The 22,577-nt window shown below is 41.0% G+C and overlaps 1 protein-coding gene across 7 annotated transcripts in view; it reads right to left on the bottom strand.

Annotated features, from left to right (window-relative positions):
* Window positions 1-827: 827 nt before the first annotated feature.
* LOC106090955 (LHFPL tetraspan subfamily member 3 protein) overlaps window positions 828-22,577 on the bottom strand; it is a 60,235-nt gene continuing 38,485 nt past the window's right edge. For all 7 annotated transcript variants that reach the window (XM_059360763.1, XM_059360767.1, XM_059360769.1 and 4 more), the window contains 5 exons: window positions 19,922-20,089; window positions 11,269-11,402; window positions 11,041-11,167; window positions 1,393-1,635; window positions 828-1,331 (listed from right to left, as the gene is read on the bottom strand). In XM_059360763.1, coding sequence (XP_059216746.1) covers window positions 1,147-1,331; window positions 1,393-1,635; window positions 11,041-11,167; window positions 11,269-11,402; window positions 19,922-20,063 — 831 coding nt within the window. In that variant the 5' untranslated portion in view covers window positions 20,064-20,089 and the 3' untranslated portion in view covers window positions 828-1,146. The remainder of the gene's footprint in view (window positions 1,332-1,392; window positions 1,636-11,040; window positions 11,168-11,268; window positions 11,403-19,921; window positions 20,090-22,577) is intronic.

Genomic DNA, 22,577 nt, shown 5'->3' with positions numbered 1-22,577 from the left:
ACGAATGCGATCCATGGTGGAGGATTTATAAGATTCGGCCTGACTGAACTTAGCACGCTCTTACATGTTTTTTCTCCATATTGTTCTTTTATACTTTCTTCTGGAGTGAACACAATGGCCCTGAGGTCTCCGAGTGAAGCGGCTTGTTACAGTGATTGCTAGTCTCGTGTCCTCCAACCTAACTTAACCTAATAGACTTTCCTCTAGTTGATAAACGTACGGCTCTCAGAGGTTATAAAGTCGATGGTGAGTATAATGGGAAGGTGGTCTTATACCAAAGAAATGACGGCCTGCCAGGATATTTCAATCAGAATATCAGGAACTGCAATGGATATGTCTGAGGAGCTGCTGCCCTCTTCGTTATAGTAGTGGGGGCATCCTCATTGACTGTGCTGAACGTGGAGCCTTCAATCTGCTTTGCGAAAGCCATTAATGCCACCAAATGTGATACGCATTGAAGTCTCCTAGAACCAGGCGATTATGGCCAGACAGTAGGCCACTAATATAGACCCTGTAAATTTGCCCATTAACTGGGACACAACTACCAACTGGCGGTATATACACGTTGTATAGCTCTATCTGGCGTCAGGCGCAGGCGAGATGGGTCTATAGTGCACGGAACGGCATATCACGAAGGCCAATCCCCCACCTCCACTCCGTAGGCGATCCTTCTAACAATTCTGCTGTAATTGTACCTGAATACATAACATTACTTTATTCAAATCTGATTATTTTTTTTATATATATTTCTAAAATTGGTTCACATTTCAAAAAGAAAAAAAAAAATTAAATACAACTCATAAAATTTTAAATATTTTACAAACGAAAAAAAATCATACAGCTTTACTACAACTACTAGACATGTTTCATCCATAATAATAGTTTATAAATTAATAACAGTCAAGAGAATACATAAACACACAGAAAATTGTATATTCTATTACATAAGTACTTTACATACAAACATCTCTGTCAAATCACACATCAATGTAGGGGATTTACAATAGCTTTTTTTTTTTGTTTGTTTTGAATTAGCAAGATAGCGGCAGTTACACAAAATAAGGCTTAATTCTAGTTTGTCTCAAATATTACACACAAGTCGTCAGACAATGAATCTGAATCTGCTAACACTTTTACTGCTGTACACTAGAATTGATGCATTGAGTTGTGGTATTCCGGTCGATTGTATCGATGATTGGGTGTTCGACTTGAAAATTGCGAAATGGTATCATCTCCTGGTGGAGCAACCAGCAGGATGGGCTGCAGGTTGAGGTTTTTTCTGGAACCTGCTAAACTTACACCGTCTGTGATGTAGCTGTTGTTGATTTCACCTGTAATGGAATTTTCGTGAATTCTGTTAAGTCCCAAAATAAGTGACCGATATGGCCTTACCTTTAAACAAAGAATTTTGATACATTGGATCTGGTTGCAGCCGCACATGTCTGGTGGCCAATATAAAGGCCAGTGTTGACAGCACAACACCATCTATGCAACCGATAATGGCCAAAGGATATGCCCATCGAATGCCGCAAAGACCCAATTCAAAGCGATTGGCATCAGGACCACAGACCTTGCGAAAATCATCCGAATTCCAGCCGAATGGAAAGGCACCACAGGCCACAATCATACACAAGGCTGAATAAAAAGAAATAAGGAAAAAAAGACTTAATAAAAAGAATTAATAAAAAGAATTAAAACAAATAAAAACGCATTAAGTTTGGCCGGGTCGAACTGTGGGTACCCTCTACCTAGGATATTGTACATGTACATATTAACCTCATTACGAAGCGAAGAATAATACTGGCAAACAGATGCTAGAAGCATCTGTTTAGAAACAAGGACACCTCTCGACAGACGAAGACACCTCTCTATACAAGACACTGATACTACCCGTGCTGTTATATGGTTCTGAAGTATGGGTACTTGTGAAAGCAGATGAGGCAGAGCTTGGAGTATTTGAGAGAAAGATTCTTCGTAAAATATATGGACCAGTTTGCGTTAATGGAGAATATAGGCGACGTATGAACCACGAGCTGTATGAGCTGTATGACGACGACAGCATAGTTACACGCATCAAAATACAACGGCTGCGTTGGCTAGGTCATGTTGTTAGAATGGATGAAGAAGCTTCAGCAAAGAAGTCTTTTGAAGGCAAACACGGTGGTACACGCAAACCGGGAAGACCAATAGCCCGATGGAAAGATCAAGTGGTGGGAGACACCTCGAAACTTGGTGTCAGAGATTTTAGAATAAGCGCAGAAGATCGAGGCTCTTGGAACGCTATTCTATATTCGGCTTGTGGAGCAAATATTCTGTCATAGCCAATTAAAGTAAGTATTAATCTCATTACGTCAAGTCCGGTGAAAACTACACCATTTATGAAACTGTAGTAGCTCTATCGAAATATGGTCCGGATTGGACCTAACTCGCCAGTGATATCGAGGTATCTAACACAATTCATTATCATAAACAATAAAACGGAGATTAGACCGAAATAGGGAGATCGGTATATATGACAGTCATATCCATATAAAGGGTGATTTTTAGCCATTATCTTTTAGGCAACACTGGTTTAAACAGCTCATGCAAACTGAAGATGTTGGACAGTGACCAACATCATCTTCAGTTTGGTCTATAATTTTACCCATGAATCGTTTTACAAACGAACAACGCTTGCAAATTATAGAATTTTGTCATCAAAATGCGTGCTTTGTTAAGTAAGTTTAGCGCGCGCTTCCTTCATTGAGCGACGAAGCTCATTTTTAACTCAATGGGTATGTTAATAAGCAGAATTGTTAATTTTGGAGTGAGTTCTGCCAGAAGCATTGCAAGAGCTACCAATGCATCCAGAAAAAGTCACAGTTTGGTTCGGTCTATGGGCTGGTGGCATCATTGGACCGTACTTCTTCAAAGATGATGCGAATCGTAACGTAACAGTGAATGGTGAGGGCTATCGTGACATGATATCCAACTTTTTTTTTGCCCAAAATGCAAGAGCTTGACTTGCATGACATGTGGTTTCAACAAAACAGTGACACATGCCACACAGCAGGCGTAACAAATGACTTGTTGAGAGGTGAGTTTGGCGAACATTTTATTTTACGTTCGGGACCGATCAATTGGCCATCTAGATCGTGCGATTTAACGCCTTTAGACAACTTTTTGTGGGGCTATGTTAAAGCTCATATCTATACAGACAAGCCCGCTTCAATTGACGCGTTGAAGCATTTATTCGTGAGATATCGGCCGAAATGTTGGAAAGAGTATGCCAAAATTGAACGGATAGACCATTTGAGGCACAATCACGGTCAAAGATTTCATGGATTTCTTTTTTTAACTTCCCTACAGCTCTATAAACCGATTTGGATCATATAAGGCACACATATTGAATAGCATAACACAGTTCACCGTGTCAAAGGTCATATTAAACAGTAATGTTAAAGAGCCTAATACAGCTCATTGTGCCAAGTATCAGCGAAATCAGTTAACAAATGCGCCTTTTATGGGCCCAAAAACCTAATTCGGGAGATCGCTGAAAATGGTTACTATATCAAGATATAGTCCGATGTAGGCCATTTTTGCACTAATCCTGCCTATTACAAATAAGTAAAAGCGTGCTAAGTTCTGCCGGGCCGAATCTTATATACCTTCCACCATGGATCGCATTTGTTAAGTTCTTTGGCTGACTTTTTCAAAAATATATGAGCTATATCAAGTTATTAGAAAGTAGATATAAGATACCGGAGTTCAGAATGTCGTCCTTGGACGGGGTCACCCTGCGGCTGTCGAAGGAGTATAGGCATAGTCCTCGATTCGAAACTCTCCTACAAGAGGAACACCGATTAAAGAAGCAGTAAGGCAGTGTGCGCTGTTAACTCCTGCAGAAGGATTTATTGGATGTATACGGCCATCGGGAGACCAGTACTGGCCTATGGGGTACTGGTATGGTGGAATGCCGTAGGGAAGAGGGTGCGTGCTAGGGAGTTCGAAAAGGTCCAGACACTGGCCTGCGTCGGGATCACAGGGGTACTGAGATCGGCACCGCAGGCAGGCCTGGTGGCGATGCTGGATATGCAGCCCATTGGGGCCTATATTTGGAACAGCGCCGTTAAGGTTGCGCTTAGGCTGAGGGAGTTCGGCATGCTGAAGGAGGATGATTACGGCCACAGTTCGATTCTGGGTGTTATGGATACGGAGAATGAACTGAGGAGGATTTCCGACTACCTGGCACCAGTGCCGACTGGAGTAAGGGCATAAGCGATTCGATTTCCTGAGAAGGACGAATGGTGTACTTGAGGAGGGTGAGACTTCGATCTACACAGATGGCTCCAAGACGGAGTCAGGGACTGGATTGGGTCTCCACTCTGATGCACTCAATATCAGTATGTCTTTGAGACTGCCGGACGAGCGTGCGGTCTTCGGGCAGAGGTCTGTGCCATTGCAGTGGCCACAAGACAAATTCTGGTAATCCCTGTATAGACATTCCAATGCCCCTTATGCCCATGGGTTCCTGGGCTTAAGGGGGTTACCAGGAAATGAGAGGGCGGGCGAGTGCGCCAGGAAAGTCTTGCCTATGTGCCATTTGTCGAGCTACTGAACACAGTAGATGGGATGGCCAGGGCGGCGTAGTTGGCGAGATGGGACTCGGTGGATGGTTGCCGGACTGCGAAGGCGATATGGCCGGTCATCGACCAGAGGAGGACTAGGGAGTTGCTGGCGTTCGATAAGAGGTCGATGAGTACCTTGACAGGGCTGACAACCGGACACTGTGTCATTGGTCGCATAGCGGTGCGCATGGGGATACCGCACAATGGCTTTTGTAGGAGTTGCCTCGATGAGGATGGGGAGGAGACTATTGAGCACTTGTTTTCTTTTATTCTTGTATAATCTGTAGTCCGAGGTCTCACACTTTCTTTCTCTTCCCTTTCTCTCTAGCGTACCACAATGGGCCAAACTGGCCACCGAGTGAATTATCCTTTGGTCGGCCACCCAATAAACCTAACCTATATCAAGTTATCGATCGATGTGGACCGAACTTGTCATGCAGTACAAGTCTTAGAAAAATATCACCTCCAAAATTTCAGGCAAATCGAGTAATAGTTGCGCTCTTAAGAGGCTCAGAAAGTCTAATTGGGAGATCGGTTTATATCGCAGCTGTATCAGGTTATAAACCGATTTGGACCATATTTGGAACATTAGTTAACAGTCATACCAAAACGATTCAACCAAATTGGATAACAATTGCGCCCTCTAGAGGCTCAAGAAGTCAAGACCCAAGATCGGTTTATATGGCAGCTATATCAGATTATGGACTGATTTGCCCCATTTACAATCCCAACTAACCTAACACCTTGAAATATTCGTCTAAGACCTCATAAAATATATATATTCTTGATCGTCTCGACATTCTGAGTCGATCTAGCCATGTCCGTCCGTCTATCGAAATCTCGATACCGGTCGAAATCTTGCACAGATACTTATTATCGATGTAGGTCGTTGCAAATGGACCATATCGGTTCAAATTTAGATATAGCTCCCACATAAATCGATCCTCCGATTTGACTTCTTGAAACCCTGGAAACCACTGTTTTTGTCCGATTTGATTGAAATATAGCTCCCATATAAACCGATGTCCCGATTTAATTTCTTGAGCCCTTAAAAGCCGATTTTGCTGAAATTTTGCATGTAGTGTTCTGTTATGACTTCCAACGACTGTACCAAGTACGGTCTAAATTGGTATATACTGATATAGCTCCCATGTAAACCGGTCTCTCGATCATCCTTGTTCGGTTCGGTGCTGGTTTGACAGTCGAATAAAATTATGTTGAAGGGCATAAATATATTTGTATAAATTTTTAGCAGAATCCATGGTGGTGGGTCCCCAAGATTCGGTCCGGCCGAACATAGCACGCTTTTACTCGTTAATAATGATTTTTTTTTTTTTGGTAGGATGGGGGGAGGGTGATTGCCCTCTGACACACCTTTCGTTTTAGTACAATATATTCTTGGTCGTCCTACATGATAGTTTCGTGTTGTTTTAATGGGGAGGAGAGGATCGGTCCACCGACGCTAAGAACCAAAAGACAATTTATTTGAGTCCTTTATTGTCGGGCTCTTTATGTCCTGCTGAACGGCAGGACGTGATTCAGGTACTTGAACCCTTGTATCAACATTAGATTCGATCTCTACTGTTAAAGACCTTTCGTTTAATTCGCGTATTATCCCGATAGAGCTACACGTTCTGTTGAAGGGTATTAAGTGGGTGGGCCGGTCCTAGACTCTATCGTAAATGCGTCAAAAGACCTTTCATTTGATACCCATTTTGTGACTTAGGACAGTCATGCCTGTTTTGATGGTTTTTGGGTTGGGGGGGACCCGTAGAGGCACCACCTTGGAACAAATTCGTATAACGGATGTGTACTCAGCTTCCAAACACTTTTTTTTTTTGACACCCATATTGTCCCAATCGGTAAATTTGTTCTGTTGTGGATTTTTGGGGGTTGGAGGGAAGGCGAACGCCTCAGATACCAAGGAATGAATTTTTATATCAGCTTTTTACTCTAATCTTAAATACCTTTCATTTGATATCCATATTGTCCCAATCGGTAAATATGTCCTTCTGGTCGGTTTTGGGGGGTGGAGAGGCCCCTCAGACACCAAGGAACACATTTTTATGTCAAATTTGTACTCTGCTTTGAAATACCGTTCATTTGATACCCATATTGCTCAAACCGATAAAAGTGTCATGTTGGGTGGTGTTTTTGGGGGTGAGGGACCCCCCGACCCGTAGTGTGACATTTGTATGCCAAGTTCTTACTCTACTCTAAAAACTTTTCATTTAATACCCATATTGGCCCAATCGGTAAACAGGGCCGTTCGGGTGGGTCTTGGAATGGGGCACCCCCCTCCCCCCCCAGTTTATTTGACCCCAAAATTTTTATGCCAATTTCGTGTTCTTGGGGTACCATAAGGTGGAATACAAAATTTCGCTTAAATCGATGCACACCTCTCCGATATCTGGCTTTTTTTGTAATGGGGGTATGTCCACCTTCGGATATCAAAAAACTGTAGTACCCATATTCAACGGGGCCTGAAACTCTACCATCTGTGACAATTTCATGAAAATCGGTTCAGCCGTTTTTGAGTCTATACGGAATAGAGAAACAATCTAACAAAACAAAGCGCAACAATTTAATTTGTATAACCTTCACCATAGAATGGGGGCATACTAATTTCGTCATCCCGTTTGTAACATCTCGAAATATTCTCTGAGACCAGATAATGTATGTATATTCTTGATCTTCATGATATCTAAGTCGATCTAGCCATGTCCGTCCATCCGTCCGTTCGTCTATCGAAAGCACGCTAACTTTCGAAGGAGTAAATCTAGGCGCTTGAAATTTTCCACAAATACTTCTTATTGGTGTAGGTCGATTGGGATTGGTAATGTGCCATATAGGTCCATGTGTAATATAGCTGATCTTGGATCTTGACTTCTTCAGCCGCTAGAGGGCGCAATTATTATCTGATTTGGCTGAAATTTTGCATGAAATGTTTTGTTATGTTTTTCAACTATTGTGTCTGGTATGGTCCAAATCAGTTCATAACCTGATATAGCTCCCATATAAACCGATCTCGGGTCCTGACTTCTTCAGCCGCTAGAGGGCGCAATTATTATCTGACTTGGCTGAAATTTTGCATGAAGTGTTTTAGTTTGACCATCAACAACTATGACTAAAATGTTCAAATTGGTGCATTACCAATACATTATATACTTTATTGGTGCTCCACTATATAAACCCATCTCAGATCTTAAATTCTTGAACCGCTAGAGAGTGCAATTATTATCCGTTTTAGCTGAAAATTTGCGTAAAGTGTCTTGTTATGTTTCGGGTTCATTAACTGATATTGCTCTCATATAAACCGATCTTCCGAATATACTTCGTGAGCGTATAGAGGGAGCAATTCTTATCTGATTTTGGTGAAATTTTGCACAACGACTTCCACTTGTGACTCCCACATCCAAAACCAAGTATGTGCCCCAATCGATATATACAATAACTTGGTATAGCTCCAATAGCATAGCAATTCTTATCCATTATCCTTTGTTTGCCTATAAAGAGACATCGGCAAAGAACTTGACAAATGCGATCCATGGTGGAGGGTATATAGGATTAGACCTGGCCGAACTTAGCACGATTTTACTTGTTATATAATAGATTTTCATATACGTTTTCTGCAATGAAATGAAACCTGAAATTATTGTCATTTCTTTAAACCATCAATTCCACTGTGCGACCTCTATTTCCGCACTTCAGTGAAACGATCAAGTGAAGAACCTTCATTTGATGACAAACAGACAACCAACACAAAATGATTCAATCATCAAAAAGTTACAAACTATGTATGTTGGTAAGTATCTACAAATTGCATATGGACATGTCTATAGTTTATCATTTTGCTACGTGTCCAGAAATATAACACTAGCCAAACGTTACGACACTTCTTAAAAATATATTTATTTTTTTTTTCGACTATTGGTATTAAACGGATTTTGCTTTTACTGTCAAAATCAATTTTCTCTTCCGCAATGTTAAGGCGATAGCAGCACACATGTGAAAAAAACTTCGTATATATTAAGAAGAAAAGCAAATAATCAGAAAACCAAACAAATGAAATATCATCACAAAACAAGCGATGGCGAGGTATTATTGCCAATCAGGTATATTTCGATAATGGATAAAAGCAAAACGACCCAACTCATTTGGAAGCTGCAATAAATAATTGGTAAATTGTTTGCTGATTTTTTATACCCATCTCCATAGGATGGGGGTATACTAATTAAGTAATTTCGTTTGTAACACCTCGAAATATGCATTTAAGACCCCATAAAGTATATATTTTCTTGATCGTCTCGATGTTCTGAGTCGCTCTAGCCATGTCCATCCGTCCGTCAGTCGAAATCATGATAGCGGTCGAACGCGTAAATCTAGCCGCTTGAAATTTTGCACAGATACCTTATATTGATGCAGGTCGTTGGGGATTGCAAATGGGCCGTATCGGTTCAGATTTAGATATAGCCCTGGATGCCACAATTTGTGTCGCATTTGGAAGGCAGTATTCGGTTATGACTTTCAAAAGCTGTGCAAAGTACGGTTCAAAACGATCTATAACCTGAGAGCGCTGCCATATAAACTGATCTCCCGATTTGACTTCTTGAGCCCTTACAAGCACGTAGTGTTGTGTTTTCTATAACCTGATATAGCTGTCATATAAACCGATCTGGGGTCTTGACTTCTTCAGCCTTTATAGGGCGCAATTTTTATCCTAATTGGCTTAAATTTTGCACGAAGCGCTTTGTTATGGCTTCCAACAACTACGCTAAGTATGGTTCAAATCGGCCCATATCCTGATATAGCTGTCATATAAACCGATCTGTGGTCTTGACTTCTTCCACCTCTATAGGGCGCAATACTTATACAATTCGGCAGAAATTGTGCACAAAGTGTTTTGTTATGACTTCCAACAACTATTCTTAGTATGGTTCAAATCGGTCCATAACCTAATATAGTTGTCATATAAACCGATCTGGGGTCTTGACTTCTTCAGCCTCTATAGGGCGCAATTCTTATCCGATTCGGCTGAAATTTTGCAAGAAGTGTTTTGTTACGACTTTCAACTACTGTGTCAAATATGGTTTTAGTTGGTCCATAACCTAATATAGCTGCCATATAAACCGATCTGGGATCTTTACATCTTGAGACACTAGAGATTGCAATTCTTATCCGATTTGCCTAAAATTTTGTACAACGACGTTTCTCATGAACTTCAACATACGTGTCAATTCTAAATCGGTCTATAGCCTGATACAGCTCCCATATAAACCGATCTCCTTATTTCACTTCTTGATCTCCTTAAGGGCGCCATTTTTATTCGATTTGGGTGAAATTTTACACGACGACTTCTACTATGGTCTCCAACATTCAGTGGACGATAACTTGATATTACAGCTCGAATATCATAGCAATTCTTTTCTTTTGTCATATTATCAAAAGAGATACCGGGAAAATAACTCGACAAATGCGATCCATGGTGGAGGGTATATAAGGTTCGGCCAGGCCGAACTTTTACTTGTTTTGAATTTACGTTGCCAATTCGTGTGAAGCAATGTTAACTACAATGATGATAAAACGCCTCTATGATATAAATACCATATTAACCACGCTCGACAACCCAGTCTATTAGCTGTACTTTTCCCAATGCATACACTTGATCGCCATGACATTAGAAGTCTATCTAGTCATGCCCGTCTGTCTGTAGAAAGCACGCCAACTTTCGAAAGAATAAAGCTACTAAATTTCCCATGAACATTCCCTTAAGAAACAGGGGATACTTCTCTCATATCAATGAGTGCAGCCCGACTAATGTTTAAGCACAATGACGACTCCGAACGGCGTGCCGCATAGCGACACCACTTGGTAGAGAAGTTTAAACATGGCAGGATACCTCACAAATGTAGCCAGCATTAATAAAAAGGGAGGCAACAACCGCTGAAAAATTTTTTGATGTGCACGCCGGTATTTAAACCCAGGCTATCGGCGTCATATGCGGACATGTTAACCTATGCGCCACGGTGGCCTCAAGTACTTGTGAGGTACTATGCCTTATAAAACCCTCACTCCCCTCGTCCTGCGGCAAGCCATTCGGATTCGTCTATAGAAAGGAGGTTTTGTATCATTGCGGTTAAAACTGGAATCGGACAGCACTCATTGATATGTGAGAAATTTGGGATATTCCTAGGAAAGTTTGCATTACGAGTACATGTAGTTTCTAATTGCTCTCTATTAAAAACTTGAAATGTTAAAAACATAACGCATATCTTAGAAAAAAAAAAAGTTTAAAGGTCTAAATGCTTCCCCTGAACTCACTTTGGACATAAGATATTCTTCCATATACAACTTTATTAATACTTTGTTTGTATGTTAATAGCGGTATTCGTTCGATATTTCATCATCCATGAATAGCTGTCTCTCTACATACCTGATATGATTTGCAACCAACCGCAAATGTGAAAGACTCGTGTGGATTTCATAAATATTACAAATATTAAGAAACATATCGTCAATAAGGCCAAAGCGACTGCTGCTGCCATGAACAATGTTGCCAGCTGTTGAGAAATATATGAACAACAACGTCAGATTTATTGAATTTAAATTGCGCTAAGTAAATAAAATATTCCTAGAAGTGTGGCATTGGGAATCTTCTTACTTGAAATGAAAACGTTGGCACTTGTAGTATGTTCTCCCACTTGCGTTTACAATTATCAAAGATTTCATCCTTTTGGCACATTTGCCATAGACCCAAGCGACCAGCACTTTCGTTGTCGGGATCACCGATCCATTCTGAAAAGAGAAATTTAAAAAATAAACATTTGAAACAAATAAAACAAGACTAAAAAGTTCGGCTGGACCGAACCTTACATATCCTCCATCTTGGATCGCATTTGTCAAGTCAATAGATGAGGTTATAGGCGGATTTGGACCATAATTGGCTTGAATGTAAGAAGTCTAAACAGAAGTCAATATGCAAAATTTTCAACCTAATGGGGTAACAGTTGCGCACTCTTGAGGCTTAAGGTTTGGTACAGCCTTAGCCATTTGTTGCGATGAAAGTGCTAATATGATATCATATGGAAAGAATGAATTAAGTATATGTAAAGAACATATTTCAAAACTATTGCTATACGTTTGTGGCGGTGGGGAATATACCACCAAACAAATCCCACACAACGAAGGGTGTATACTGCACAGCCAAAGTGAGGTGGGAATGGCACTAACCCGGTCCAAGAATAATGAGACAGCAGAAGCTGGTGGATTGCCATGTAAGCTACTTAGGTTAGGTTGAAAAGAGGGTGCGGATATTAATCCACCCATGGCACTTTGGACATACACCTAAGCTAGTAATCGGCTTGCAGTGCGTTCAAAATACTAAACAAGTCCCATACAGTGGCACCTGTATCCTTGAGAGGAGAGAATGTTCCATTAACTGAAAGCGTTAAACACCTGGGTACTTTGCTAGACAGGATATTGAACTTTAACTCTACCATTTTGGAAAGGGCAAGAACGCTACCTTTGCCTTATATAACGCGTGTCTGTACTGCGTATATACTGCAGTTGTCACACCTATAAAAGTCTTCAAAAGTCCACCTACTACTCAATACTCAGCAGGATTAAAAGAATGGCTTGTTTGTGCATCAAAGCCATACTATACACGACGCCATCGGATGCACTGAATTTAATGCTACATATAATGTCTCTTGACATTGTGGCTAGACAAATTGCTGCGACCACTGCTGTCAAGCTCCGAGAGCTTTTCTTCGAGTAAAGTGTTATCTTTGAAACAATGCCCGATATTCCAGGCAATTTACATTGCACATGTCTGAGCAATTTTTGATAAAAACCAGGCCGAATCTTATATACCCTCCACCATGGATCGCATTTGTCGAGTTCTTTTCCCGGCATCTTTTCTTAGTCAAAATAAGTAAGAGCGTGCTAAGTTCGGCCGGGCCGAATCTTATCTACCCTCCACCATGGATCGCATTTGTCGAGTTCTTTGCGCGGTATCTCTTTTTAGGCAAACAAAGAATATTGAATATGAACTGTTATGCTATTGGAGCTATATCAGGTTATAGTCTGATTCGGACCATAAATGAATTGAATGCTGAACATGGTAGTAGTCATTGTGTAATATTTCAGTCAATTCGGATAAGAATTGCGCCTTGTAGGGGCTCAAAAAGCAAAATCGGGAGATCGGTTTATATGGGAGCTGTATCAAGCTATAGATCGATTCAGACCATATAAGACACGAATGTTGAAGGTCATGAGAGAAGCCGTTGCACAAAATGTCTGCCAAATCGGATAAGCATTGAGCCCTCTAGAGGTTCAAGAAGTCAAGATCCCAGATCAGTTTATATGGCAGCTATGTCAGGTTATGTACCGATTTGCGCCATACTTAGCACAGTTATTGGAAGTCATAACAAAACACTTCATGGAAAATTTCAGTCAAATCGGATGATAATTGCGCCCTCTAAAAGCTGAATATGTCAAGATCCCAGATCGGTTTATATGGCAGCTATATCAGGTTATGTATCGATTTGCGTCATACTTAGCACAGTTGTTGGAAATGATACCAAAACACCACGTGCAAAATTGCAGTCAAATCGAACATGAATGGCGCCCTCTAGATGCTCAAGAATTCAAGACCCAAAATCGTTCAGCTATATCAAGACATGGACCGATTTGGCCCATTAACAATCCCAACCGACCTACACCAATAAAAAGTATTTGTGCAAAATTTCAAGCGACTAACTTTACTCCTTCGAAAGTTAGCGTGCTGCAAACAGACGGACGGACGGACATGGCTAGATCGACATAAAATGACATGACGATCAAGAATATATATACTTTATGGGGTCTCAGACGCATATTTCGAGGTGTTACAAACAGAATGACGAAATTAATATACCCCCATCCTATGGTGAAGGGTATAAAAGTAACCTCGAAAAAGAAAATTTTAGGTTAGGAACTCGGTGCTACTTACAAAATAATTAATTGTTTTCCATACCACTCTCCTAACTTCGTTCATGTCTGGTATTGTGTCCCCACCTAAGTATCGGTGTCTTTTAGCCGCGAAAGCTGGGTAATGATATAGGAAATGCTCCAACGCCTCATCATCTTCCCCACATGCGCTGCACATGCTATCACTTGCCGCATTGTTTGGGTTAGATTAGGTTTAAGTGGCAGTCTGCCATCAGACTCACTTAGACGGTTTCGTCCATTGTGATACCACAGGAACAGAAGAAGGAAGATGCCTTCTAGTTCCCAACGTTGAACAATTCAGATCGCTTTAAAAAGCCCAATGACTTGCGAATGTTCACATTCACTAAATCAGACGGGTACTCAAAGAAATGAGAACCTAAAGTGGAACTTCTTCTGACTGCTAGTGCGGAAGGTGTTCTATAGTCTCTTCTTCTTCGATATCCTCACAGCTTCTGCAAAAGTCGTTGCTGGTAACCTTCAGTTTGTCAGCATGTTTTCCGACTAGACAGTGACCTGTCATGACGGACACAATGACTGAGACGTCTGTTCTAACCAATGACAGCAGAGCAATAGACCTCTTCAAGTCAAGATTAGACCACATAGTTTTGGAATGCTCACAGCCCCTCTTTGTGACCATCTATCATTCGTTGTTCTTCGGTCCTAGTCCTGAAAACTTAGCTTACATGTCGCTAGAAGCACATTCTGAATTAAGGCAATATGAATCTTGCCCTGCCCTTGCTGATTTTTTCCATCAGCCCGTGTGCAGCTATCTCGATCCGGTGGAGGTTTATCCGGATGACCTCAATCATTGATCCTCCTTTAAATGGGCTTCTTGGGAGTGGGTGATGGTCTCATCGCCTGCTCCCTGTTTAGTTTCCAGTCACTAAACTGCATGATGTTTTAATATAAGGATTTTTGCCTATTCTAGTCTTTCAAAACTTTGGAAAGTCGGGAATGGTTCCATCATCGGGTCTCTGTTCGTTAGGCTGTGTTGGGTCTCTCCCCTACACTGCCTGATGTTTTAGTACTAGGATCTTTGCTTATCCTAGTCTTTTCAATATCGACTTAATCCGTTAGGCGTTATTAAGGATATTTGCCTCTGTCTTCCCAATCTTGAAAAACACGGCCATGGCTCCGTAGTACACCAGGCCTTTAGTCTTAGCCGAACTTGTCAAGGAGACTTGATCAATGCCCACCACAATGAGAGTTCCCTCCTCCTTCTCCTCCCTGTGGAAAACCTCTCATTCTCCATGACCAAATCTTGGTTTTGCCTTTTTAAGACTTCCATCATGCGTTCCGTCGCGACTTCGCCCCCCACATCCTTGATGAAGACAGTCGCCTTTGTGAGGTGTGGGATGTCCATCTTTCTCACAAGGTCGAGTTTGCGCCCCAGGGAGTGTGGATACATGCAAGGAGCTTTTTGGCGGTATCCATGCATTCCGCTGACGCAAAGCGCAGCGTTAATAATTCGTGTTGGTGGACCCCCTCCATAGTTCAACACATATTCGATAGCCCGTTCGTTTACCAAATGCCTCACCTAGGACCGGCGATCTGGTGGAATCCTACCGGATGCACAGCAGATATCGATGACTACTTAAGTCATCTCATCTCTGTTGTGCTTCCTTGCCTTCCTTAGCGACCATCCTTTTGGAGACTCTGGCGCCGTGCGCACTTCCTTCGTTGCTGTGCTGACTTTATTTCCCTCCGCAGGGCACTGTCTGGAGTCTCTGTTGCTCTTTTTCTGAGCTCTTTTTCATCTTCAGCGTTTTGGCAGTGTTTTGCTCTTCGGGAGATCTGATTCTCTTTCCAGCTTCCAAAGAAGTGTGTGGAATGTCAGTTCTATCCCTTCCAGCATCCTGCGCTTTCGCCCGATTGCGCCGCCGGTACACACTTCTCGGTCTTCCTCGTCACCGGGTTGCCTTCACGGTCTGCCTGTGAGCTTACCAAAGCCATCGCTTCTACCGTCCTTCCGCTATCCTCATCTCTCGATTCGGCTGCGATGACTGTTTCATTGACACTGTCGCTGTCTGAATCTAAATCAGAAACACCACCTTTACTTAAAGGCTGGGGACGAACTGTGCATCTCTCTGGTTTATTCGTCTCTTCCTCATTTGTTTGTCCGACAACTAGGTACCTATTCCTTCAAGAGCGAAATAAAAACACGTCCCCTTAGAAGACTGAATTGTAAGAGGACGGTATCCCGAATTATGTGATGAGGAGGATGGACCATAGAATGTGGGACAACTTGGCTGTTCAATCAGTGCCCGAATATTGGCCACTTCCCTGCGGCATGGAAGGGGTCTAAAGAGACCGCAATAATAAAGCCAGGAAGGATCTAAATAGTTTATCGTCCTATAGGCCCATATCCCTGCTCTCAAGTCTGTGAAAGTTATTTGAGATTTTTATTTTGGAACGTATCAATGACACAATCAAGGAGAGGTATGTCCACGGAGGAAAACAGTTCGGTTTCCGTGGGCGCCCTTCCACGCCACATGCATTGATGGTATTGACGACGAAGGTATCCAATGGTTTTAGAAGTCGCCAGCCTAGATTTTGAGAGTGCGTTTGACACGGTGTGGCATAGGGGTCTTCGTATGAATTTGGAAGATTATGGCTTTGATCCTAATTTGAAGAGGATGGTTACAGGTTATATTCATGGTAGGAACTTTAGGATAGCGGTGGAAAGTTCTCTCTCTAGCCAAAGAGACGTTACGACAGGGGTCCCACAGGGCTCGGTATTGAGACCCGTGATCTACAACCTGTACTTGGCGAATATGCTTCTGCCACAGGAGGGGATTTGGTAATGGTTTACGGCGACGACATACTGATTGCGGTCACTTACCCTAGATCGGCGGTTGCTCAACGAAGACTTGAGGTGTACTTCGAGGTTTTGGTCCCATATTTTGGACGTTGGAGGCTCAGGCTCAACAAAAAAAAAAATGCAGATCCATCATATTTAAGGAAATGGAAATCTTTAGAAATATATGGCGATTCTCTCCATCAGTGAAGATCGGAGGTGCGGTCCTCACGAATTCTGAGAGCATCAGGTACCTGGGGGATATTTTTTTATAAAACGTGTTCGTTGTGAAGCGTGTTAGTGAGGCAATTAGGAAGAGCATGAGAATGAGAGGAGAATTGAGTGAGAAGGTCAGGTTGCTCCTGTACTCCCAGATAGTTAGACCGACGATTTCATATGCATTTCCGATTTCGTGCTTGGTGTCTTCTTGGCAGATTAAGCGTATTCGCAGATGGAAGAGGAGACTGTTTGTCCATTGCATGGGGCTTAAGAGAAGAGTCAATGGGTGAGGTCTTCGAACAGGACAGTTCGCTGCTATGCTGCTTGCGATGTTGATCGCATAGATACATATATGGCAAGGCAGGCGATTAGGTTTCTCCAGAAATGTAGGGATCATCCCAATGAGAAGGTAAGGGCATGCTGCATTTCTAGGGAGCAATATTCTAGGATAAGAGAGACTGATGATCATATGATGACCTGCCCCCTATACCTTTAGGAGGAGGTCCTGTGTTTTGATAGAGATAGGCATGTTATTTTCTACCATAGAAGGTTCCGGACTTACGATATGGATCACCCGGTTTACAGTATGGTTCAGTGATTTGTCATTAGGGATTATGGATTTTTGGTTTTATTCTGTAGTATGTGTATACCTTTTAATTTTTGGATTTGGATTTTGTTTTGTATGTTGAAAATATTGTAAATATTAGATGTAAGGAGAATAGCCTTAGATTAGGTAAAGGAATGATCTCGGTTTTGCTTGATTTTTCTGAGAAATTGATGAGATGTATCAGATGAATTTTATGAAATGAGACGAAAGGTAGGCTTTCGAAGAAACCTAATTTTAAGTATTCTAGAGATATATACTTAGAAAACATGTAGAAATGTTTGTTAAAAGTAGTATTATATAAATGAGATATGAAATGTAAAATTGACTATGAAGGAAATTGAATAAAGAGGAAATGACTCATAATACTATATGGTGTTTTTCAAAAGACGAACCAGGTATAAGGATTGCCTAGTCTATGCATCACAGACGCGATGAGGGCGACAGGATCTGATGAACTGAATAAAATCTTAATTGACCCTGGACAGCCATCCTTCGTCGAAACGACGACGTGCGAAATCTATTATTATTGCAAACAACAAAAGGATGACTTTTCAGGGTCAATGCCTCCGGACATTGTGGCATTGTGCTCTCTAGTCAATCACTGACACGGACACTGTTATTCTTGATATAATGCCTGATATTCCATGCAGCGAGAATTACTGATTATCTGACTCAAATAATCTGAGCCGCTATTTAACAAAAAGTTCCTAACCACTTTTCCACGTTGGTTTTATACGGATGGTTTCAATGGTCATTTTGACCATTGTCTGCTTTGTGATATACTCTTATCATCTAAGACAGGACATAATGGGAAAGTTACCTGATCACTGTAGTGTGTATCAAGCATAGATCGCTGCAATTAAAGAATTGGTAGAGGGTTTAAGATATAATGTCTTAACACATATATGTCAAGACATTAAATCTTTAGGGAATGCATTTCTGAAGTGAAAAACCATCCACAAATGTCGCAGATTTCTGAACATCATGGCTAAGCATTTGTGTGAACCACAAATATACCCGGGAAATTGCAAAACAGAGGAGCTTACAAGATTTGGAACTACATTAAACATTTCATTCGAACTGGAATCTGTGGGAAAACCTCTAGGCTAATTCTTTAAAATGGTTATAAATTATGGGGCCCAATTTAAACTATAAGAGGATATTGAAGAAGAGAAGAGTACAGTCCATCTGATATGTGCAAGTCCCACAGTGACAAGCAGTAAAAGTGGACTTTACTTTCTCATTTCATAAAAGATTCTTTTTAGGTTTGTAAAGCGATCTGGCTGGCTACAGGGAAGAAACTATTGGGTTGCCCAAAAAGTAATTGTCGGTAATATAGTAGTAATATAGTCGGCGTTGACAAATTTTTTCAACGGCTTTCGACTCTGTAATTGCATTCTTTCTTCTGTCAGTTATCAGCTGTTACTTTTAGCTTGCTTTAGAAAAAAAGTGCCCGAAATTTTGTTTACATTTGTTTGTTTGGCGTCAATTTTAATATGGGTACCGCATGTATTGAAAGAAATTCATTTAACAAACCGAATCAACGCTTGTGACATGCTCCATAAACGCAATGAATTCGATCCGTTTTTAAAACGAATCATAACTGGAGATGAAAAATGGATTGTATACAACAACGTTAGTCGAAAACGATCATGGTCCAAGCATGGTGATCCAGCTCAAACCACTTCAAAGGCTGATATCCACCAAAAGAAGGCTATGCTGTCTGTTTGGTGGGATTGGAAGGGGTGAGCTGCTTCCAAGGAACCAAACGATTAATTCGGATGTTTACTGTCAACAATTGGACAAATTGAATACAGCCATCAAGGAGAAGCGACCAGAATTGGTCAATCGTAAAGGTGTCATATTCCACCAGGACAACGCTAGACCGCACACATTTTTGATCACTCGCCAAAAACTGAGTGAGCTTGGCTGGGAACTTTTGATGCATCCACCATATAGCCCTGACCTTGCACCATCAGACTACCATTTATTTCGATCTTTGCAGAACTCCTTAAATGGTAAAACTTTCGGCAATGATGAGGCTATAAAATCGCACTTGGTTCAGTTTTTTGCAGATAAAGGCCAGAAGTTCTATGAGCGTGGAATACTAAATTTGCCAGGAAGATGGGAAAAGGTTATCGAACAAAATGGCAATTATATATTTGATTAAAGTTCATTCTAAGCTTTATTAAAAATGCATTTACTTTCTTTTAAAACATCCGCAATTACTTTTTAGGCAACCCAATAGTAAACATCTTCTTCTTCTTCTTCGGTTCCTATGGTTTCAGTATAGAATATGTCCAAGTGAGTCTAAAGCTGGCAACCACTATAACACGACCTAACCCCTTCTAAGATGCATTTGTTAACTTTTTCTTCTTCGCGAATATGAATTTTACATATCTTAAAACCTTGAATTTTTTTTTTTTAATTTTAATCTCTTTTGAGTTGACATCTTTAAAGCTTTCACTTAAACACTTCAAACTATAACACTGAAATTCTTAACCAAAACCATGCTAGAAATCAAACACAAAACGTGACAACGTGATAGTCATTTTCAAAGGCTAACTTTGAACTCAGATTAACAACATAGGAAAAAAAACTAAACTCAATTTTGCCAAATTCTCCACAGACAATTAGAAAGACTGCGGCAAAATTTGCTATCTAAGCCATAACTAAAATAACCGCACACTTCATTCTTACCTGGTGTCACAAATGCCACAATACCAATGATGGCATAACATATTGTGAATATGGCCCACAGAACAGCAATCGCTTTTGAATTCCGGATGTATTTGGTCGCATACAGATGCGTTGTGTCCACGTATTCGATCTTTGTGCCCATTTTGGTAGTGCTCCACTATGGCCGATCTAGAATGAAAACAAAACAAAAAAGAAAATAAGCTTATTTTAAAAGAAATGAAAAAAAAATACAACAACAAAGAGGTGGTTAAACAATTATTAAAAGAAAGATTCAGCTTTTTTTTTTGATAGCGGCAATTTTCCCACAGAAAAACATTTTTGAGTTGTAGTAAAAATCGTAGTGATCTGCTAAAGTTAGTGACCTTTAAGTAGTTTATTTTGCCGTTTTTTTTTTTTTTTTTTTTTTTTTTTTTAAATCACCTTAAGTGTTCAAAGTCAGCACAAACTGGTGATGAAATTCTTTATAGCACAAGTCTTTGACGTTTTTATATATTTTTACTTTATTCTGGAACAGGGTATTATATAACAATCCACTCGTTGGTAAATAATAGCAGGAAAAATAAAGGTTAAATTCAACCTGACTTCAGATATTGGGCATATAGCTGCTCCTAGACCCATTATCCACACGGCATTCGTCGCAGCAATTTGTCCAACCACAATGTCCAGAAACATTAGGTGTAGCATTAAATTCAAATGTGGATGTCTTCAATGCGGCTGTGATATATAGAAACAGCTATCCTACAGACCCGGCTGCAAATAGCTGTATTTGCCATCCACCAGACTACCTATTAGCCTTATAGATCTAACAACTTCAATATACAGGTGGTGGATCACGCGCATATTAAACCACCTACATTAGCCAATGGCCCTCTTGCAAAATGCTGCATTTGAAGTTCATTTACTATCCGCCAAGACACCGAGGTATTTTGCCTTCTTAGTTTAGGAGAATTCTCTTCTTCCAAGCAGACAAATCCCACTACGAGAACCTTCTATCAAGAACATCTTTTGTTTTAGGTTTAAGTGTCAGTCTACCATTAGACTCACTTAGACGTTTTCGTCCATTGTGATACCACAGGAACAGAAGAAGGAAGAGGCCTAATAGTTCCTACCGTTGAACCATCCAGATCGCTTTGAAATGCCCAATAACTTGCGAATATTCACATGTGCTAAATCAGACAAGTTCTCACAGAAATGAGAACCTAAAGTGGAACTCCTTCTGACTGCTAATGCGGGTCACACACACAGAAAATGTTCTATAGTCTCTTCTTCTTCGATGTCCTCACAGCTTCTGCAAAGTTCGTTGCTGGCAACCTTCAGTCTGTCAGCATGTTTTCCGATTAGACAGTGATCTGTCATGACGAACACAATGACTGAAACGTCTGCTCTAACCAATGACAAAGCAAAGCAAAGCGGTAGACCTCCTCAAGTCTTAATTAGCCCACAGCCCCCTATTTGTAACCATCTATCATTCGTAGTCCTTCGGGCCTGGTCCTGAAAACTTTGCTTACATGTCGCTAGAGGCATACGACACATTCCAGTATCCCTGGAAAGTGTAGTGTAGAACCTAGTCTCTCAAGCTTGTCCGCTTTACAATTCCCTGGGAATATCTATGTGACCCGGCACCCAGAACAGGTGAATATTGAACTGTTTAGCCATCTCGTTGAGAGATCTGCGACAGTCGAGGATGGTTTTTGAATTCAGAAATACGTTCTCCAGGAATTTAATGGCTGCCTGGCGAGAAGATATTTGTGCTGTTCGTCGTTATGCCATTATATCTTAGCCATTCCACCATTTCTTTAATTACAAGGATCTCCGCTTGATGCACACTAGAGTTGTCGTGTAGCTTTCTTAATTCTGACCAGTCTTACTTCATCTGAGTATACACCAAAGCCAACTGGCCGTCTTGTTAAAACCATCCAAAAAGAAGTGAACGTAACTTCTTTTGTCAGGGATGTCGTATTCCCAATCGGTTCGATCAAGAATAGAGGTACAGTACTTTCTATCAAAAAGCGGCTCAGGCAATGTGTAACCCACACTGCTGGAAACATCTTACACTTTATCAATCAACAAGCAATATGTCTAGCCACAATGTCCAGATGTATAAGGTGTAAAATTAAAATCAATGCATCAAATGGTGGCATCCTCAGTGCCGCTATGACGCACAAACAAGCCATCCTTTGGAGCCGTCTGAGTATTGAACAGTAGCAGGATTTTTGAAGGGCCGTCCACCATATCACAACACCATATGGCATTATAGGTCTAACAACTGCATTATATATCCAATACGTGAGACGCGGTTTAAACTCCCAACTTTTGCCAATGGCTCTCTTGCAGGTGTAAAGGGTAAAACTTACATTTCTTGCCCTTTCCAAAATGTTGGATTACCTGCCCAGCAAAACACCTAGGTATTTTGCGCTTTCAGTAAGTGGAACATTCTCTCCTCCCACGTTGACAGGTGCCATTGTGGGTAAATAGTATCTCCTGCTGAAAAGAACAACTTCTGTCTTCGACAAATTTACTCTCATACAACTTTCGGTAGCCCATTTCTTTGTCGCACTAAGAGGTTGCTGAAGTATATATCTAAGAGTGCTGGAAAACTGCCCTTACCAACAATAGCCACGTCATCTGCATACGCGACCACTTTTAAACCTTTTTC

This window comes from Stomoxys calcitrans, chromosome 1 (assembly GCF_963082655.1).
Source record: "Stomoxys calcitrans chromosome 1, idStoCalc2.1, whole genome shotgun sequence".
NCBI lineage: Eukaryota > Metazoa > Arthropoda > Insecta > Diptera > Muscidae > Stomoxys > Stomoxys calcitrans.
The sequence above is the reverse complement of the archived record's forward strand: the minus strand, read 5'-3'. Positions and strand labels throughout refer to the sequence as shown.